Below are 22,211 nucleotides of genomic sequence, written 5' to 3'. Positions count from 1 at the left end.
TATTTCTCAATAATTTTTCTGTAGAAGTTTGTCCTTGTGTTTTGCTCCATTAAAAGGGCCGCGCCAATTCTAATGGGGGGGGGGTTTCAATTAATTAATTTTTGTTCTTATTTTTTCCGTTGATTCTTTCAATTAATTGTTTCTATGAGTATTTTCGATTAAAATCTTAGTTGGCGGTTCGCGAGTAGCATACCAGAGTGAAGTGGGAACTTCGTGTTTGGGGAGCTTAAACTAGCGGTTCAAATGGGGAGCATATATTAGTGGCCATACTGAGTCGAAATCAGATTGAAAGGATTCAGGTTCCCTTGAGAGCGATTGGAACCACAAGGACAAACTATCTTGAGAAATACTAACATAAAGAGAATAAAATAAGAAATCAATGTATTTATCGTTACTCACATGGTCGGTACAGAGATTGAAGGGAATATCACAAACACTTCGAAATCAAAGACACTAAGATAAAGCTGTTGACTGAGGCAATACAGGTAACAGTTAATTCACTAATAATAAATTATTTCAGAAGTTCATTCCAACTGCAAATAGGCTCACATAAAGCTGTTTCTAAACTCATGTAAAACTCATCATAGACTCATAATCGACTGACAGTAGAAGCCAAAAAGACTCCCAATAGACTGATTCAAACTTGCTAAGTTTGAAAGTACTATACTCTGCGATTTCGCCTAAGGTTACATTCGGACTTTGCTGAAAAGTACATTACACTGATTCTATTGGTTCTGATTTTATATCCTCTATTACTATTGGAGAGTGATGTACCAATCAGCTAGTCGATTTTAACTAACTTTTGATACGATTTATGACTCTTTAAAACTTCACTTTGGAATTCTTCTTAACGGAATAAAATTTTACCTTGTAATTAGAGCGGGATACATAGTTCTACTTTTTATCTCAAGAAACTATTTTTTAAAGCTTCACCTTGTAATTACAGCGGAATACATAGTTCTACTTTGTATTACAATTGACCGTTTTTTTGTATAATAATTTCTACCGTCTCTTGATCGTTTGGAAATTCAAACTCAAGATTTAAACTACATGGTTGGTTGCCTGTCATGTACAATTGGTTACGCTGAATATTTATTGCTGTTACCTTTTTCGTTGGAACGATGTTTTCATAGAGTTACAATTGTGATACAATGTTTCGCTACTTTTTAAATTTGACAATTAAGTGTTACTTGAGTTTTTGGGTTCATATTTTGGGTGATTTTATTTTACTTGGAAAATTTCGGGGTCTTGAAAATTGATTCCATTACAGTAGAGTTGTGGGTGAAAAGGATGGGTACTTCAATTTGTAAAATGGGTTTAGGAGGGACATTAAGAAAAGAACTTGTTCTGAAATGCCTTTTGAAAAGTATTGCTCAGTGTTGGAGCATTCAAAATGTGTAAAGTAAAGTTGTGGGTAAAAAGGATGGGTACTTCAACTTGTAAAATGGGTTTAGGAGCGACATTAAGAAAAAAACTTGTTCTGAAATGCCTTTTGAAAAGTATTACTTGGTGTTGGAGCATTCAAAAAGCTGTAAAGTAAAGTTGTGGGTGAAAAGTTTGGGTACTTCAAGATGTAAAATGGGTTTAGGAGGGACATTAAGAAAAGAAGTTGCTCTGAAATGCCTTTTTAAAAGTATTGCTTGGTGTTGTGGCATTCAAAAAGCTGTAAAGTAGAGTTGTGGGTGAAAAGGATGGGTACTTCAACTTGTAAAATGGGCTTAGGAGGGACATTAAGAAAAGAAGTTGTTCTGAAATGGCTTTTGAAAAGTATTGCTTTTTGTTAGAGCATTCAAAAAGCTGTAAAGTAAATTTGTGGGTGAAAAGGATGGGTACTTCAACCTGTAAAATGGGTTTAGGAAGGACATTAAGAAAAGAAATTGTTCTAAAATGCCATTTGAAAAGTATTGTTAGGTGTTTCATCATTCAAAAAGGAAGTATGGTAAAATTGTGGCTGAAAAGGATGGGTACTTCAACTTGTAAAATGGGTTTAGGAGGGATATTAAGAAAAGAACTTGTTCTGAAATGCTTTTTTAAAAGTATTTCTTGGTGTTGGAGCATTCAAAAGCTGTAAAGTAAAGTTGTGTGTAAAAAGGATGGGTACTTCAACTTGTAAATAGGGTTTAAGAGGGACATTTAGAAAAGAATTTGTTGTGAAATGCCTTTTGAAAAGTATTGCTTGGTGTTGGGGCATTCAAAAAGCTGTAGAGCAAAGTTGTGGGTGAAAAGGATTGGTACTTCAACTTGTAAAATGGGTTTAGGATGGACATTAAGAAAAGAAGTTGTTCTGAAATGCCGTTTGAAAATTATTGCTTGGTGTTGGAGCATTCAAAAAGCTGTAAAGTAAAGTTGTAGGTGAAAAGGAAGGGTTCTTCAATTTGTAAAATGGGTTTAGGATGGAAATTAAGAAAAGAAGTTGTTCTGAAATGCCTTTTTAAAAGTATTGCTTGGTGTTTTGGCATTCAAAAAGCTGTAAAGTAGAGTTGTGGGTGAAAAGGATGGGTACTTCAACTTGTAAAATGGGTTTAGGAGGGACATTAAGAAAAGAACTTGTTGTGAAATGCTTTTTGAAAAGTATTGCTTGGTGTTGGAGCATTAAACAGCTGTAAAGTAAAGTTGTGGGTAAAAAGGATGGGTACTTCAACTTGTAAAACAGGTTTAGGAGGGATATTAAGAAAAGAACTAGTTCTGAAATGCCTTTTGAAAAGTGTTGCTTGGTGTTGGAGCATTCAAAAAGCTGTAAAGTAAAGTTTTGGGTGAAAAGGATGGGCACTTCAATTTTTAAAATGGGTTTAGGAAGGGATATTAAGAAAAGAAGTTGTTCTGAAATGCCTTTTGAAAAGTATTGCTTGGTGTTGTGGCATTCAAAAAGCTGTAAAGTGGAGTTGTGGGTGAAAAGGATGGGTACTTCAACTTGTAAAATGGGTTTAGGAGGGACATTAAGAAAAAAAGTTGTTCTGAGATGCCTTTTGAAATGTATTGCTTGGTGTTGGAGCATTCAAAAAGCTGTAAAGTATAGTTGTGGGTGAAAAAGATGGGTACTTCAACTTGTAAAATGGGTTTAGGGGGGACATTAAGAAAAGAAGTTGTTCTTAAATGTCTTTTGAAATGTATTTCTTGGTGTTGGAGCATTCAAAAAGCTGTAAAGTTGTGGGTGAAAAGGATGGGAACTTAAACTTGTAAAATGGGTTTAGAAAGGACATTAAGAAAATAACTTGTTCTGAAATGCCTTTTGAAAAGTATTGTTTGGTGTTGGAGCATTAAAAAAAGCATATAGTAAAGTTGTGGGCGAAAAGGATGGGTACTTCAACTTTTAAAATGGGTTTAGGATGGACATTAAGAAAAGAACGTGTTCTGAAATGCCTTTTGAAAAGTATTGCTTGGTGTTGGAGCATTAAAAAGCTGTAAAGTAAAGTTGTGTGTAAAAAGGATGGGTACTTCAACTTTTAAAATGGGTTTAGGAGGGACATTAAGAAAAGACGTTGTTCTGAAATGCCTTTTGAAAAGTATTGCTTGGTGTTGGAGCATTCAAAAGCTGTAAAGTAAAGTTGTGGGTGAAAAGAATGGGTACTTCAACTTGTAAAATGGGTATAGCAGGGATGTTAAGAAAAGAACTAATTGTGAAATGCCTTTTGAAAAGTATTGCTTGGTGTTGGGACATTCGACAAGCTGTATAGTAAACTTGGGGGTGAAAAGGATGGGAATTTCAATTTGTAAAATGGGCTTAGCGGGGACATTAAGAAAAGAACTTGCTCTGAAATGCCTTTGAAAAGTATTGTTTGGTGTTGTGGCATTCAAAAGCTGCAAAGTAGAGTTGTGGGTGAAAAGGATGGGTACTTCAACTTGTTAAATGGGTTTAGGAGGGACATTAAGAAAAGATTTTGTTCTGAAATGCCTTTTGAAATTTATTGATTGGTGTTGGAGCATTCAAAAAGCTGTAAAGTAAAGTTGTGGGTGAAAAGGATGGGTACTTCAACTTGTAAAATGGGTTTAGGAGTGACATTAAGAAAAGAACTTGTTCTGAAATGCCTTTGAAATGTATTCCTTGGTGTTTGGGCATTCAAAAAGCTGTAAAGTAAAGTTTTGGGTGAAAAGGATGGGTACTTCAACTTGTAAAATGGGTTTAGGGGGGACATTAAGGAAAGAACTTGTTCTGAAATGCCTTTGAAAAGTAATGCTTGGTGTTGGGGCATTCAAAAAGCTGTAAAGTAAAGTTGTGGATGGAAAGGATGGGTACTTCAACTTGTAAAATGGGGTTTAAGAGGGACATTAAGATAAGAAGTTGTTCTGAAATGCCTTTTGAAAAGTATTGCTTGGTGTTGTGGCATTCAAAAAGCTGTAAAGCAGAGTTGTGGGTGAAAAGGATGGGTACTTCAACTTGTAAAATGGGTTTAAGAGGGACATTAAGAAAAGAAGGTGTTCTGAAAAGATATAATAACGTCTTTTGAAATGTGGGGGCCCTTCTTTGTCTCAATTGCGCAAAAAAGTATTAAAAAAATGGGTTGGGGGCCCGGAGGGACTTTGGGGTTGGGGTAGGAGGGGTCCTCTGGGGTAGGGGACCTCACAACACTGTTCAAATGGAACTTGTGTAATGAAACAACCACAGGGTTTCACCCCCAAATCATCTTCTAAATAATCTTCTAAAATCATCTTCTAAAATGCCTCAAACGGTTTCGCTTAAATCATCTTCTAAAATGTCTCAAACGGTTTCGCCCAAATAACCCTTAAACATAATTTCTACGTGTGTCTTTTGTTTTGGCATCCCTGCGCTGTCACAATTGAAATTCCTAGGAAACCCTTTCCCGCGATAATCTCTTCATCTCATAAATGTTCCTAGCTACACTATTAAGGTTTCGTTAGAATATCAATTTATCTCTCTGACTTAAAGATCAGTGAAGCCGTATTTAAACATAGAATTTCTATCTCTTTAGACTCCCGCATAATTCCAAGATAACAAGTGATGTCATTTCTAATTCCTGACACTAAAGATCAACGAAGCCTGATTTAAAAATAGAATATCAATTTTTCTCTCTGACCTAAAGAGTGTTTATCCCTCAGACCTAAGATCAAAGAATTCATATTTGTTTCTTTATTCCCCTTTCGTAAATCAATAATTCCCCTCGATTATGCAAATCAAGTTTTCGGAAATTCTCACCCCTTCGTGGATCGATAATCCTTGAATAAATTATAAATTGTCGGCGTTAGACCAAATTGTAGATGGCAGCCGGGGTGAGGGATGGGAGTACTAGGGTCATCCCTACTGACAACGACTGGGGGTATTAAGGTGAAGCTTTCAAGGACTATCTAGGTGGATTTAGAAATAACTCAAAGAGTTTTAGTGTCCTTTCTAAGAGTAAAAAGAGATCAGAGGACAAGCAACCCTCCTTCTAAGCCCATTCCTTCTCCAAACACATCCTATCAAAATTTTAAGATAATCATTTTGTTCAGCATAGTAGAATAGTCCAGTAGCTATTTCTCTATGGATATTGGGTTTGTCAACCCCCATCCCCCTCCCCACGATTATGCAATTGACCCATAATGCTTTAAAACTGAGGCGGATGTTGAACTAAGTCAAAAAGCTTGTAGCGCCTTTTTTAAGAGTCAAAAGAGATTGGAAGACAAGCAGCCATCCTTCTAAGCCCATTGATTTTCCAAACACATCCTATTAAAATTTTGAGACATATATTTTGTCCATTACAGTAGAATAGTCCAACTGCTATGTCTCTCTCGATATTGGGCATGTCGATCCCCAGTAATTATGTAATTGGCCCATAATTCTTTATGATTAAATGTTGATTTAAAACTAATCAAAAGGCACTGTGTGTATGGTTGCCAATAAGACACCTCAGCAATATTTCGGTAAATACTGGGGATATTAATTTGAAACTTCCAGGTCTACTACTATTACGACTTCTGCTCTTATAATTTAAATAAATCGAAAGAGTGTAAGTGTATCCAGGTTGTCAAAGAACATATATAGAATTTTTGGGGAATTATAGTATATATTTTTTTCAGGTCAACTTGAGGAGGTATAAAATTGAATTAAATAATTCTATTTGTGCCAGTATCAAATATTGGTGACATAGTTTCTCCAACATACAAATAGCAAGCCAAACCATGAATCTTATGGAAAACAAACGAAAAGGTATAAAATATTATTTTTTGCGAAAAAGACTAGGCTATGTCAATAAAAACCAAACAGAAATTAATTTAATTTTTTTTTCCACAAAACAAGTTTTTCAAAGAAAATTAAAGAGATCCATTAAACCAAAAATGAGCAATAAAAAGGCAAATAATCTTCCAAGCGGAAAATTACAAGCAGTAAACATATCACAAATCACCATCAATAAATAAACGAAACCCAAAATGAACAGAAATTACAATAAATAACCGAATCAAACTCAAAATGAGCAAAAATTATATGAGTTGGACTGACAACCTCAGTGCTCAGTTCTCAAGACCAGAACATAACATTGAAAACAAAATACGTTTTAAAGGTTTTTACTTTTTTGACTTTACTAAATATTTTTTTTTTTATTTAAAGAATAAACATCAGTATAGGACAATAGGTATATTAAATTGACAACCACCAGTAATTTTTTTCTTAGAACTGACGAAAGGCACTATGCGCATACTACTACTACTACTACTATCACTATTGCAACTACTGCTACAACTACTAATACTACTACTACTGCTAAAACTGCCGGTGCGACTGCAACCACTTGCGACTGCAACTATTTGTGACTGTGACGGCGTGTGCTTACGATTGCGACAACTTACAACTGCGATGACTGCAAACTGCAGGCGTGATTACTTGTAATTGTGGCTTTGACTACTCACAACTACGGGTCTGACTGCTTATGACTAAGGCTGTGACTATTTGTGTTTGCAACAACTTACAACTACTACTACTTGCATTTGTGGCTACAATTAATTGGGATTTTGATTTCGATTACTTACTGTGATTGCAAGTAATGTTGACTGCGACTACTTGCGTCTGCAACTGCGACTAATAGGAGCTGTGACTACTTGTAACTGCAAGTTTGACTAATTGGAATTGTGACTGGAACTACTCATGAATGCAATTGTGACTATTTGTGACATAGTCACAGTTACAGTTCCAATTGCAAATGCTGCGACTACTTGCAACTGCTACTACTAGCAACTCTGACTGCGACTGCTTGCGATTGCGACTACGTGTGACTCTGACTGCTTGCAACTGTGACTGCGACTACTCTTACTTGTGGTTACAATTTCTTAAGACTGCAACTATTTGTGACTACAAATAATCGTGACTGTTGCAACTACTGTTGACTACTTGCTACTACTAGCATTTGTGACTCAACTACTGTTAACAGAGTCTTTGACTACCTGTGACTACGAGGGCAAATGATAGGGACTACGAATTCCACTGCTTTTGACTATTTCTAGCTGTGAAAACTACTACAACTACTTCAATTGTGACCGTGACTCTTGTTGCTGCTACTGCTACGACTAATAATACTGCTAGTACTACAACTATGATTACTACTATTCATACGACTATAAAACCAATTAAAAAGAGTTTAAGTGCATCTAGCGCAAAGATGGCGTACATTCAATAACAGAATAGGATATTAAGTTAACAATTTCAGGGCATGTTGAGGAGGAGTTCTAATTAGATAAAAAGGGATTACGTGGATCCAGCTTGTCAAATGGTAATATTTGCAATATCTCAGAATCTCTAAGGGCATTAAGTTGAAACTTTTAGAACATGTTGAGAGCGGGGGTATGATTTGCTATGGGTCAGAGGAGCAACTGCTACCCAAGACCTCAGTTTGCCCCACCCAGCTGAAATTTAGTGTCTTCAAAAATCTCATTAAAACTTAGATAAGTCTACATAATTGAAACATTCACGGAAAGGTATCGGTTTTGATTAGAATCCCTTCACGTTTAAGGTACAATATGGCTCATTTTCCACTGTCATTTTCACTTGAATTGAGAAAATCGGCTTGTTTTTTGCCCCCCACCTAAAAGGATTTTGACACAATTACGCCACTGGCTGAGAGGGGTCATCGGTTATCATTATTTAATCCTCAGAGTTGTGACATGGTGGATGTAGGGATGGCTTCAACCCTATAATTTCCCAAAGATAATGTATAATTTCAGTCCATTTATTTGAATAATATTCCACTGATCTATTCGCTCGAAGTTATTTATAACAAGCCAAAATCTTGGTTTTTAATGAGAAACACTAAAAACAGCATTACAAATATTCCTTCTATTAACTTATAAAAATAACTAAACAAAGAGAAATAAATCAACTAAAAACGAAGATAAATTAATTTAAAAAAAAATCCTCAGAGGAAGTTTTTCAAAGGAAACTAAAGAGCTAAATTAAGCTTAATGCAAGCAGAAATTAAATCAATGGTAATTCCAGTGCAAGACAGACACAATAAATGAAAAAGTGAAACCCAAAACGAACAAAAATTACAACAAATAATGAAACTGAACTTGGAAAAACAGAAAATACCGCAAATAGGAGTAGACCTAGCGCCCCCTATGCCTTGTGATTATATAGTCCACACGTCACCTGAGTGTCATTTGCCTTTTACTGAAAACAAGATGCATTTTAAACGTTTTGTGATCTGAAATAAGCCTAGATGGAACTGGAACGAAAATGAGCCATGTTGAAGCATGTGCCAGGTTCGGGGTATCTGCAAGATTGGGGACCATGCGGTCAACTCTATTCCAAATTGAGGAGTGTTGCCCTCGAGGAAACTATAACATAGTAAAAGCCACAGCCTTTGCATGGGATCTGATAAATGGATAATTCTTCTGGAGTGGTCTGTTTTGATGAGCGTTTTGGAGCTGTAAAACCTCTTCCTGGCTAACTTATGTTTCTATGAACTGCTTCCCCGTAGTAGCATAATATTTGTAGGTATGAATATATAATGAGTGAGAGGTAATAGGCTTGAGATTGTCTGTGAAGGATTTTGACTCTTATTTATAGATTTTAAATTAAAAAAAACAAGTTGTTTCAACTGAAAGTAAGGAGCGACATTAAAACTTAACACGAACAGATATTATTCCGTATATGAAAGGGGCTGTCCGCTCCTCAACGCCTTGCTCTTTACGCTAAATTTTTACTCTTTCTAAAAACTTTATTTTTTAAAACAATAAAAAACTTTAGCGTAAAGAGCAAGGCGTTGAGGAGGGGACAGCCCCTTTAACATACGGAATAGTTTCTGTTCGTTTTCAATTTTAATGTCGCTCCTTACTTTCAGTTGAAAAAACTTGTTTTTTTCAATTTAATTTCTGATCGTTTTTTAGTTAATGCAGCTTTTATTTGCATAAAAATTTTACTTTCCTTTTGCTAAATGGATGTCTTTACAAATTAACTTACGTAACTAACTTCTATATTCGTATATTTTTCTTCTGGCAAAAAATACAAAGTTGCAGATTTTTGCAGATATGAGCTTGAAACCTATGTAATAGGGTTTTCTGATACGCTGAATCTGACGGTGGGATTTTCATTAAAATTCTTTCACTTGTAGGGGATGTTTCCCCCTCTTTAAAAAATCGAGTAAATTTTCTCAGGCTTGTAGCCTTTGATGAGTAATACTAAACTTAATAAAATTTATATATTTAGAATCAGCATTATAAACAAATTCTTTTGATACATTTATTGACATCAAAATTCGGTTTTTAAAAGTTTCGATTACTATTGAGCCGTATCGCTTTTTTTTTTATTTTTTTTTTTTATTACGTATATGTTATTACGTATACGAGGGGGTTCTCCCCTTAGTGAATACCACGCTCATTACGTTAAAAGTTATAAAAAAAAATTGATTCACAAACCTCTGAATCACAAAGGCCGTTTAATTAGAATAGATAGCTCTTTTGAAAGCACTAAAAAACTGTAGTGTAAAGAGCGAGGTATTGACTTGGGGGAGAACCCCCTCACATACGTTATAATTTCTGTTCGTTTTAAGTTCTAATATTTTTTCTTACATTTCAGTTGAAAAAACTTTTTTTTTATTTAATTTCTGATCGTTTTTTAAATTATTCTTGGAAATCCGGCGCCCCCTTCATAGAGATGTCCCTTACCCCAAAGAAACATCCTCCACAGAAATATTCTCCAGAGTAACCCCCTCCTCTAGCCCTCCCCCTCCAGAAAAAATCCTTCCTGAAAATGGTTGTATACTTCCCAATAACCAATAAATAATGCTGGCAAGTCCGGCGCCCCCTTCATGGCAATTTCCCTTCCCCCATGAAAACTTCCTTCATGAACAGATCCTCCAACATAACCACCGACCCACCCTTCCCTCCCACTACGAGAAAAAAAAAACTCCTGAAAACTTCTGTATACTTCCCAATAACCAATACTATATGTTAACATTGGGTAAAGTTCATAACTTTTAGCCCTCCCTCTGGGAACTTCGGGGGATTAAGTCATCCTAAAAGACATATTTATCATATTTTCGACCATGCTGAACAAAATGGCTATCTCAAAATTTTGATCGGGTGACTTTGGGAAAAAAATAAGCGTGGGAGGGGGCCTAGTTGCCCTCCATTTTTTTTGGTCACTTAAAAAGGGCACTAGAACTTATAATTTCCGTTCCAATAAGCCCTCCCACGATATTCTAGGACCACTTGGTCGATACGATCACCCCTGAGGAAAAAAAAACAAAAAAAAACAAATAAACACGCATCCGTGATCTTTCTTCTGGCAAAAAATGTAAAATTCCACATTTTTGACCTCACACATTTGAAACCTCTACAGTAGGGTTCTCTGATACGCTGAATATGATGGTGTGATTTTCATTAAGGTTCTATAACTTTTAGGGGGTCTTTCCCCCTTTTTTTGAAAATCAGCCAAATTTTCTCAGGCGCGTAACTTTTGATATGTAGCACTAAACTTAATGAAAGTTATATATTTGAAATCAGCATTGAAATCTGATTCTTTTGATATATCTATTGGTATCAAAAACCCGTTTTCTAGAGTTTCGGTTACCATTGAGCCGGGTCGCTCCTTACTTACAGTTCGTTACCACGAACTGTTTGAAAAGCCTCACCAAGTGATGAAAACCATAGTGTGACCAAGATGGGACCAAGGTTGCACAAAAGCCTCCATTCAACTGATGGTCCCAGGGACTTCTTACCTTCGGTTTGAACGGGACAACAAGAAAGCTTGCTGTCCGGAAGGCTTAAGCACTTCAGCGTAGACCTGAGAAGATGTGTTGGCCCCTGTTTTGCACTGGTTTCCAGGAATATTACTTTTCCTGAGGCCAAATAATCTCAATGATCTAAAGAATATGAAAATTGCAACTTTGAATGTTACGACGTTAAGAAATAACACGAGATCTTGATTTACGAATTCAGATATCAGCTAATCAGTAATCGCGCAATACAAGCAAAAGTAGACGGCATATTATATCAAGATTGCCCCCTTTTTAAGTTGTTTTCCTTTCTTTTTTTGTCTATACTTACGCGAACTTTCTCTTGTGCTAATAAGTTGGAGTGTTTAACTTCAAACTCGAAACAAATACATATTTTGAATAATCACAAAAGCTAATTCTTTGATTTAATTTTATCAATATTTAGCTTTTTATATTTTTGTTGTTGATAAAGATCGCTATTTACTTACCATTCATCACTATGAAGATTTTTTTTTTACTTCAGCCAAATCACGTTTGTGAAAAAACTATTTGTGGAAAACTGGAAATGGGGTCATTCAGTAACAAATTAGAACTTATATTGTCCTTAGTAAGGGTCAAAACCTATTGGCAGGCAGCAACAAACATTTTTTCCAAGGTTTCTCTCTGTTAAGCTCGCTTTCCTTTGGTTTCCTCAGAATTACTTTATAGTCCCAAATTTCTTCCCCCCCCCCCTCCTCTCTCTGGTCGCACCAATGAATAATGTTGGCAAAAACGCATTTTATTCAATAAAGTTCACGAATCAGAGTTAATTTTCATAATTTACCGTGTGTAGGTGTAAGGTATATTAAATTTCAGCAGCCCGGTGATGTTAATGTCTGTAACGTAACTAAAACAAATTTTTGCCACCATTTAGTAGCTGAAAATCAGCTATTAAACGTTGGACCAAATTAATTTTTGAGCTTCGATTTTCATTTTTTACAGACCGACTAATACGTTACAAATACGTCAAAAATCGACTAAAACAAGAAAGCAGGGCTGTATCGAAGGGAAATGTTTTTATTCGGGGGGGGGGGGTGGAGGTTTACCTTAAAAAAAAACTTTACAAAGGGACAACAAATTTCGTTTACATTTTTTTTTGTTACTTTTGAACGAATCGGAAAATACTTCGGAGGGTTCAAACCGGATAACCCCTCCCTCTGGATACTGTACTGTAGGAGAGGTTTACCATCTCTTTAGCAGGTTTCTATTATTCTAAGAACATATCTAAATAGCCACATAATTCTCACTCAGCGAATGGATAGATCTGGAACTAATGAAATACAAATATCCTATCACTTACTTGTTGCATTAGGAGGCTTGTTGTAAAATCACACATAGAGAATATAAATATTTTGAGCTCTATCAAAGCACTAAAATCAAGACACTTCTTTTTATTACCTCTCATTTTCTTTAAAGTGATCTGCGGGAAAATATAACGAAGAAAGTGACTGAAAAGTTTACTGACTCAAGGTCACTTAAAGAGGCTACCAAACTGATAGTGAACCATGTTTATGATTCAGTCACGCTCGAGTCTAATTCCAAAGTTTTCAAAAATTGAGCAGGCTCTAAGAAGTCTGAGAACTCAAGTTGAGAATTTGGAGGATAGAATTGGTCGAATAGAAAAAAAACTTGATGATTATGGTCAAGAGTCCTTGCTTGATAGCCTTGTATTTAATTAGGTCAAGCAGTTACCTGTGTACGAGCGTAGACACTCGTACGACAATATCTAACATTATAAATAGCAAAATGTCTGTGACTGACCTCTTGTCTTCTGATTTGAGTAATGTAGTATATCGTCTCCGCTTGAATCATCCGACTACAGAGCATGAAGAAAATTCAATTAGAGTTGCTCAAGTCATCATGAAATTTTCCAGCGAAGATGTAGCCGGAAAAATGAAAGTCAGAGAGGAAAGAAAATAACAAAATGAAAAATAAAATAAAAAAAGGCGAAAAAGCGAGGATTTTGTGAGCCAGTGGCGAACCATGAAGAAGAAGAAATAAGCAAATCTTTCGACAAGGACCTCCGCCGAGTCGTCCTCAGTGCTAAATAAAAAATAAAGAAAAGAAAAAGAAACCAACGAAAATCGAGCCTTTAGAAGTTTACTTGACAACAACTGAGTTCTTATTCTGTCGTTGTCAAGTAAACTTCGAAAGGCTCGATTTTCGTTGGTTTCTTTTTCTTTTTTCTTTTTTATTTAGCACTGAGGACGACTCGGCGGAGGTCCTTGTCGAAATATTTGCTTATTTCTTCTTCTTCATGTGTCGCCACTGGCTGACAAAATCCTCGCTTTTTCACCTTTTTTTATTTTATTTTCATTTTGCTATTTTCTTTCCTCTCTGACTTTCATTTTTCATGTATAGCCAGTGTGGTCTTGGAATATATTGTAGCCGGAAAAGTGTTTACAGCAAAAGCTAGACTTGCTTCAACTAGTGTTTTTGTATCAGAGTATCTAAAAAATGTCATGGGACATTTTGAACGCAGTGAAAGACAAAAATAATCAGCAAAATACGTGGTCAAATCAGAGTCAGATATTGGCAAAGCCTAGTGTAGGGTCAGGAGTCAAGAAAACCCCCTCTATTGCTGACTGTATTTATTCTCAGATGTTGTGATTAGTGTTTTTTGTATTTTTTTATTTTATTTTATTCTATTTTTTTTTTAATTGTATTTATTTTTGTTGTTGTTTATTTCTTTTATGTGTATTTTTTCTTTTTCACTGGTAAGAGATGGCCGGGTCTGAAGTAGGAAATTATAGCCTGAATGATTATTTATATTAGTTTCTATCAACTGAGAATGACCAATGTTTGTATTTGTGTTCTCGAAATGTCCATGTGACATAAAGTTACCTAGATATAATCCAGTTACTAGATGATTTTTCTTCCCAGTTTCATGTCGTAGGGCTATGTGAAACGTTTTGTGTGTAAAGCTAGGTGCCAACAGAAAGCAAATTTGCTGACTAGACAAATTCGTCGTCGTCAGACGAATATTTTTAGCTTTGAACGTCCGAAATTCGCAGTTCGCAGCTTTCAACTCCGGGTCGATTTATTTTTTTCGCACGATAGATATTTGTAAGACGAAATACAATGAGCTTCTACAATTGAGAAGATGGACAAAGAAAATGTGGATGTTCGTTTCAGCTTGTCTCTCCGATGTCTTAAAGAGAAAAACAGTAACAATCCATAAATCTTTCGTTTCTGTCTTTTGGAAATCATATTTGAAATTTCCCGTTCTGTGAGGCACACCACGCGAATTCGCTGTCGTGATGCAAACTCACGTATTCGTCTCCGAAAAAAATTCGCTTGCTGTGGGCACCTAGCTTAAACCAGTCTCTTTCACTTTGTTGATTTCCAGAGTACAACCTACATATCAAAAATCGTACTTCACTAGGCCGAGGTGCCTTCACTTTTGGTGAAGGAAGGGATCAGGAGTGGTATACGCGATGATTTAAGCATATGCAGAGAAGGTAAGGTGGAAATTCTTTTAGTAGATATTGAACTTTGATAATTAGCATGCATTATAAGCCTCCTGGCGGTCACTTGGATGAGTTTACTGATGGATTTAATGAGCTCCTTAATAAAGTCCCGAATGGTGTTAATAGTTTCTTAGACCACATTGCTTTTCCATTTACGAAAAATTAAGCAAGAAAAAAGGGTTTCAATTTTTATAAAGCAGTGAATACAATAAAATAAACACTTAATTAAACAAAAATACTCCGAATATTTCGGCCCCACGTCCGGGAGCCTTTTTCAACGGAAAAAAAGGAAAAGAATAAAAAAAAATGTTCTTTTTAAAAACCTTAACTTACATCAAAATAAAAACATACTAAACACATAAAGAGAAAGAATAAAAACAACAAAAGAAAAAATATAAATAAATAGGAAACAAAACTCACATATTAAATAAACACTTTCATTCACTGGCGTATAAACAAAATCGGATGTCTATATTGATTCAAACACGCCTCCTCACAGAATATAAATTTAAACATATGAAATAAAACACTTCCATGCATTGGAATATAAACAAAATTGTGTGCCTGTATTGATTGAAACACGCTTCCTCATAGTATATAAATGGAAATATATTAAATAAACACTTCCATTCATTGGCGTATAAACAAAATCGAATGCCTGTATTCATTCAAACACGCCTCCTCATAGTATATAAATGGAAATACATTAAATAGACACTTCCATTCACTGGCGTATAAACAAAATCGAATGTCTATCAAACAGTTCGTGGTAACGAACTGTAAGTAAGGAGCGACCCGGCTCAATGGTAACCGAAACTCTAAAAAACGGAATTTTGATATCAATAGATACATCAGAAGCATCATATTTTAATGCTGTTTTCAAATATATAAGTTTCATCAAGTTTAGTCTTACCCATCTAAAGTTACGCGCCTGAGAAAGTTTCGCTGATTTTTGATAAAAGGGGGAAAGACCTCCTAAAAGTTATAGAACCTTAATAAAAATCACACCATCATATTCAACGTATCAGAGAACCATACTGTAGATGTTTCTAGCTCCTATCTACAAAAATGTGGAATTTTCCATTTTTTGCCAGAGGAAAGATCACGGATGCGTGTTTATTTGTTTTTTTGTTTTTTTTTGTTGTTGTTTTTTTTCCAGGGTTGATCGTATCGACCCAGTGGTTCTAAAATATCGTGCGAGGACTCATTGAAGCGGACATAAAAAGTTCTTGTACCCTTTTTTAAGTGACCAAAAAACGGAGGGCAACTAGGCCCCCTCCCACACTCAGTTTTTCCCAAAGTTACCCGATAAAATTTTGAGATAGCCATTATGTTCAGCATGGTCGAAAATATTATAACTATCTCTTTTAGGATGACTTAATCCCTCGAAGCCCCCAGGGAGAGGGCTGAAAGTTATGAACTTTACCCAATGTTAACATATAGTATTGGTTATTGGGAAGTATACAGAAGTTTGCAGGGGGAATTTTTTCTGGTAGTGGGGGGGGTGGGTCAGGGGTTATATGGGAGGATCTTTTAATGAAGGAAGTTTTGATGGGGGAAGGGACATGTCTATCTAGGGGGCGCCGGATTTCCCATCATTATTTAAAACAAAAATCAGAAATTAAATAAAAAAACAAGTTTTTCAACTGAAAGTAAGGACCAACATCAAAACTTAAAACGAACGAAAAATATTAGGTATATGATTAGGTTCACTTTTTTTTCAATACCTCGCTCTTTAAGCAAAAGATTTTGTTGTACTTTCATAAGAGCGATTTATACTAATTAACGGCCTTTGTAATTAAGGGGTATTTTTTAAAAAATTGGAAAAAAATTCGACCTTTAGCTTAAAGAGCAAGGCATTGAATAGCATTACGTAAGATAATTTGTAAATTACGTCAGAACCAAATTGAGAGACAGCCATTTAACAAAAGAAAAGTAAATTTTTTATGCAAATTTTGTTTGTTTATTCAATGAAGGTGAGACAAAATAAAAGCTTCATTAACTAAAAAACGATCAGAAATTAAATAAAAAAAACAAGTTTTTTCAACTGAAAGTAAGCAGTGGCATTAAAACTTAAAAAGAACAGAAATTATTCCGTATATGAAAGGGGCTGTCCCCTCCTCAACGCCTCGCTCTTTACGCAAAAGTTTGACTCTGTCTCCCAACTTTATTTTTTAAAACAATAAAAAACTTTAGCGTAAAGAGCGAGGCGCTGAGGAGGGGACAGCCCCTTTCATATACGGAATAATTTCTATTCGTTTTAAATTTTAATGTCGCTCCTTACTTTCAGTTTAAAAAACTTGTTTTTTATTATTTAATAATGATTTAAACACGCCTCCTCACAGCATATAAATGGAAATATATTAAATAAACACTTCCATTCACTGGTGTAGAAACAAAATCGAATGTCTATAATGATTCAAACACGCCTCCTCACAGTATATGAATGGGAATATATTAAATAAACACTCCCATTTATATACTGTGAGGAGGAGTGTTTGAATCATTATACACATTCTATTTTGTATATACACCAGTGAGTGGAAGTGTTTTTTTAATATATTTCTATTTATATACAGTGAGGAGGCGTGTCTGAATCATTATAGACATTCGATTTTGTTTATACGCCAGTGATTGGAAGTGTTTATTTAATATGTGAGTTTTGTTTCCTATTTATTTATATTTTTTCTTTTGATATTTTTTTTCTTTCTCTTTATGTTTTTAGTATGTTTTTATTTTGATGTAAGTTAAGGTTTTTAAAAAGAAATTTTTTTTTATTCTTTTCCATTTTTTTCCGTTGAGAAAGGCTCCCGGACGTGGGGCCGAAATATTCGGAGTATTTTTGTTTAGTTAAGTGTTTATTTTATTGTATTCACTGCTTTATAAAAATTAAAACCCGTTTTTCTTGCTTTATTTTTCGAATGGTGTTAGTCATATAGTGATGGGGGATTTTAACTCTATTTTATTGGATTTATCTAATCAAAATGGTGATTTTTTAAATTTTATGATAGCAAATGATTTATATCTACTCGTAAATATTCGAACGAGAATCACGAGTCAATCTGCAACGATTTTTGATAATGTATTTGTTCGTTCAATTGATTTGAATCGAAGTTTTTCCGATGTGATCATGTTTCCTGGGTCTGGTTGTTTTCCTCTTTCAGCTACTATTTTTTAGCTACTATTTTTTAGTATTCAGAAAAAAAGAGTCCAGAAAAAAAACTGACATTTCGGCTGACGAGGAAAGAAAATTTTCTATAGTTTTCAAAGGAAGTGAGAGTAATAAACTGGAGTCCATTGTATGAAGTCAACTGTTTGGTGATTCAACTGAAATTGTAAATAAGTTTGCTAATTTTTTCTCGAATATTGGCTCCGAGGTGCAGTCCCGTGTTAGCAATAAATATAATGAAATGAAGTGTAATACTATTAATAACGTCCGTGGTGAAACATTAAATATAGAATTTCAGGCGTGCACGAGTGAAGAAGTGCGTAAAGTTGTGCAGTCACTTAAGTCTAATTCTGCCGGTGTTGATGGTTTATCCCTTCGAGTTCTTGAAGTGATTTTAAGAAATATTCTTCCTTGTCTAGTTATTATCATTAATCTTTCTCATGAAAAGGGAAGCTTTCCGGTGCAGTTTAAGGAAGCGAAGGTCATTTTCCTTCACAAAAGTGATCTCAAGGCAGATATAAAAAACTGGAGACCCATATCAATTCTACCTATCTTTTCAAGATAGTGAAGAGAGTGGTACATAAATGGATCTATAATTTCCTTCAGATGAATAGGCTTTTGAGTCAGACACAATTTGGGTTTTGTAAGTGTCATTCAATGACACACGCCCTACAGCATCTGGTTCAAAGCGTTAACTGTGCAATAAACTCAAGTAAAGTAGCCCTGTCTATTTTCATTGACATTACAAAAGCCCTTGACGCGGTTGACCCCTAAGTGTTTCTTCATCGAATTAGCAGGCTTGGAATAAATGGAGTTTGTCTAAGATGGAGTTTGTCTACTATTTTTTATAGTATTCAGAAAAAAAGGAGTCCAGAAAAAAAATACTGATATTTCGGCTGACGAGGAAAGAAAATTTTCTATAGTTTTCAAAGGAAATGAGAGTAATAAACTGGAGTCCATTGTATGAAGTCAACTGTTTGGTGATTCAACTGAAATTGTAAATAAATTTGCTAATTTTTTCACGAACCTTGACTCCGAAGTGCAGTCCAGTTTTAGCAGTTAATAAAATAAAATGAACTGCAATACTTTTAATGACGTCCATGGTCAGACATTAAATATAGAACTTCAGGTGTGAACGAGTGAAGAAGTGCGTAAAGTTGAGGAGTCGCTTAAGTCTAATTCTGCCGGTGTTTATGGTTTATCCCTTCGAGCTCTTGAAGTGATTTTAAGAAATATTCTTCCTTGTCTAGTTATTATCATTAATCTTTCTCATGAAAAGGGAAGCTTTCCGGTGCAGTTTAAGGAAGCGAAGGTCATTTTCCTTCACAAAAGTGATCTCAAGGCAGATATAAAAAACTGGAGACCCCCAATTCTACCTATCTTTTCAAGATAGTGAAGAGAGTGGTACATAAATGGATCTATAATTTCCTTCAGATGAATAGGCTTTTGAGTCAGACACAATTTGGGTTTTGTAAGGGTCATTCAATGACACACGCCCTACAGCATCTGGTTCAAAGTGTTAACTGTGCAATAAACTCAAGTCAAGTAGCCCTGTCTATTTTCATTGACATTACAAAAGCCCTTGACGCGGTTGACCCCCAAGTGTTCCTTCATCGAATTAGCAGGCTTGGAATAAATGGAGTTTGTCTAAGATGGTTTGAGGGTTTAAGGCAGGTCCCTTAAAGTCGTTTTAAATGATTTAGTATCATCGTATGTTCCTGTGAAGTGTGGTGTGCCGCAAGACTCTGTGCTGGGCCCTTTACTTTATCTAGTTTACACGGATATGATGCACTTTTATCTGCAGGGTGTATGTATTAATTATTTTGCGGATGACATTGCGCTAAAAGTACTTACAAAATCAGTCTCAAATTACAATCAGTCTCAAAATCAGTCTTACAAAATCTGTGTTCAAAGTACGGGAGGTATTTACGAGTTTACGTTTGCTGTGCATGAATATAAAAAAGACATTTATGCCGATATTCTGTAGAGCGGGTAATTTCGTTGGTGTAAGTGGTAAAGTCCTATTGTGTAAAAAGCCTGTTGTACAAGTCGAGCCACTATGGTACCTTGACTTCCATAATGACTTTAATCTTTCGTAGAAGCATTATTGCGACATTATTTGCGCGAATATTAAACGTGGAGTTGGCATTCTCAGAAGATTGAAGGTTTTTCTGCCGGAACGCACTCTTCGCACGATATATTTTGTAATAATCCACCCGTATATATCATACGGATTTTTAGTTTGGAGCAGCAATTTTTATGTTAATTACAAGCGTGTGCAGATTCTACAAAATAAAGCAGCAAGAATAATTGGGAAGTACGTAAAAAAGTGTGAAAGACACGAGTGCATGCTTTCAGTCTCGAAGGCTACTCAATGTTGGGCAGACAAGGGACTATCAATTTGCGATGTTTGTGTTTAGTAGTGTGCATAATCTAGTCCCTGAAACTTTTAGTGAGTTTAATCGTTTCAGAAGTTCTGTTCATCAGCATGATACAAGAAGATGTCATAACTTGGTTGTGGATATAGAAAATAGTGTGAGATCGGGTTTTACTTTGAAGTGTCTTGGTCCTTCTGTATGGAATTTGCTTCCTTTGCGTGTTAGGAGGGCTGAGCATCTCCCATGGTTAAAAAAGATTAAAAGAGTATTTATTGGGGAATTAGTTGTTTTTTTTAGTTTTTTTTGGGGTGGGTGGTGTGAGGGCTTTATATGGCTAGAATAAGGTGTTGGTTGAAGGGTGGGGGTGGATGGAGTCGTATTTCGATGGTGGTTGTTACTCTGAGGGTGTTTGTGAGAAGGTGCATTTTCTTTATTATGATTATTATTATTTTAATTAGTCTAGGAAGCTTCTAGAAATATTTATGTAGTTTTAGCAAAAATTTAAATTTGTCCCTAATATAGTGATATATATCTGTAATGGTTTATATTTTTGTTTATTATGTTAATAAAAGTCAAAAAGTCATTCTTTTCTTTGTTTTATTTTCTCTCATTTAATTTCTTTTATTTTTCCAATTTTCTTTTATTTTCATTGATGTTCGGCATGTAATTTTCTTTCTAGAGATTGAAATGCAATTGATCATTGTACTTACTCTTAATTGTTCCGCATGTGCATGCCTTTCCTTTCTGATCATTTCCTCAATGGCCTGTTTTTCTTTTATAATAACATGGATTTCTTCTAAAATACTTGAAATGAACTGCTCGAAGATGGCCAGACATTCCACATTGTTGTTGAAAGAATAAATTCGGATGTATGTTTCTTTGAAATGCAGATACCTGAAATGTACAAAGGTTTATAAATGGTCACTCAAAGAAAATCATCCGGTATGAGGCTGGAGTAGGCATGTCCGCAATAGGAGACCCTCAGCTCAAACCCCTGATCCTCCCTCCTCCTAGGATGTCCAAGTCGATAGTATTTGCCCTTATTTTCCTCTATTTCGCCTGTTTTAGAGATTTGGGCAAATTTATACCCCATATTTATTTTTTTTGCAAAATTTGCCTTCATTGGACAATAGAGATAAAATTTTAGTGGAGATGGGGGGGGGGGGGGTGCAGTAAAATAAAAAAAATTGCCCGTAAAGTTCTGCCCTGAATTTTTTGATGGAAGACTGTTTCTTCCATCCTCCTAGGATGTCCAAGTCGATAGCATTTGCCCTTATTTTCCTCTATTTTGCCTGTTTTAGAGATTTGGGCAAATTTATACCCCATATTTTTTTTTTTTGCAAAATTTGCCTCCATTGGACAATCGAGATAAAATTATAGTGGAGATGGGGGGGGGGGTGCGGTAAAATAAAATAAAATTGCCCGTAAAGTTCTGCCCTAAATTTGTTGATGCAAGACTGTTTCCCCTTTCGTTTACTGACACCTTTATTGGCAAAACTAGTAAATAAGCAAAAAAAGTATTTTTTAGATTTTCTCCAACGGTAATTTATGGATAAATTGATTTGTCAAATGATATATTCGATTTGGCCTGATGAATTTATGTAAACAAAAATTGTAACAGCGATGAGTGACAGTAGAAGAAGGGGTGCCAGTCCGACCGGGAGTCCATATATGGGCATTGAATACTAACGGGAGTGACGCAACACGCTCATTGAATACAACGAGGATAACATGATCATACGCCTTTTTCTAAGCCAATCACAGAGCTACAAATACTGGGCAAAGTGACATTAGACCAGATTTCTGGGAAATTGATCTCCCTGGAATTTCAGCATTGAATTTTACGTAACTTCTTTATCTGCTATAAAAAACCTTATGTAATAGGATGATGTGTAACTGATACAGACTTGAATTACTTTGAACTTATAGAGCTTCGACTGTGTGAGAATTCATGACAGAAAAATCAAAAGGCTTCATGGGAATTTAAAATGTATCTCTGCACAGTTTCCAGAAC

At 35.4% G+C, this 22,211-nt stretch overlaps 1 protein-coding gene across 1 annotated transcript in view; it reads right to left on the bottom strand.

Annotated features, from left to right (window-relative positions):
- Positions 1 to 22,211, bottom strand: part of LOC148943694 (ras and EF-hand domain-containing protein-like) — a 148,903-nt gene that overhangs the window by 103,747 nt on the left and 22,945 nt on the right. Inside the window, exon 3 of the mRNA XM_089101203.1 lies at positions 20,908 to 21,091. Coding sequence (XP_088957329.1) covers positions 20,908 to 21,091 — 184 coding nt within the window. The remainder of the gene's footprint in view (positions 1 to 20,907; positions 21,092 to 22,211) is intronic.

This window comes from Artemia sp. Qi Xiang Cuo, chromosome 15 (assembly GCF_049724085.1).
Source record: "Artemia sp. Qi Xiang Cuo chromosome 15, ASM4972408v1, whole genome shotgun sequence".
NCBI lineage: Eukaryota > Metazoa > Arthropoda > Branchiopoda > Anostraca > Artemiidae > Artemia > Artemia sp. Qi Xiang Cuo.
Note: the sequence above shows the minus strand (reverse complement) of the source record. Positions and strands in the feature narration are given on the sequence as shown.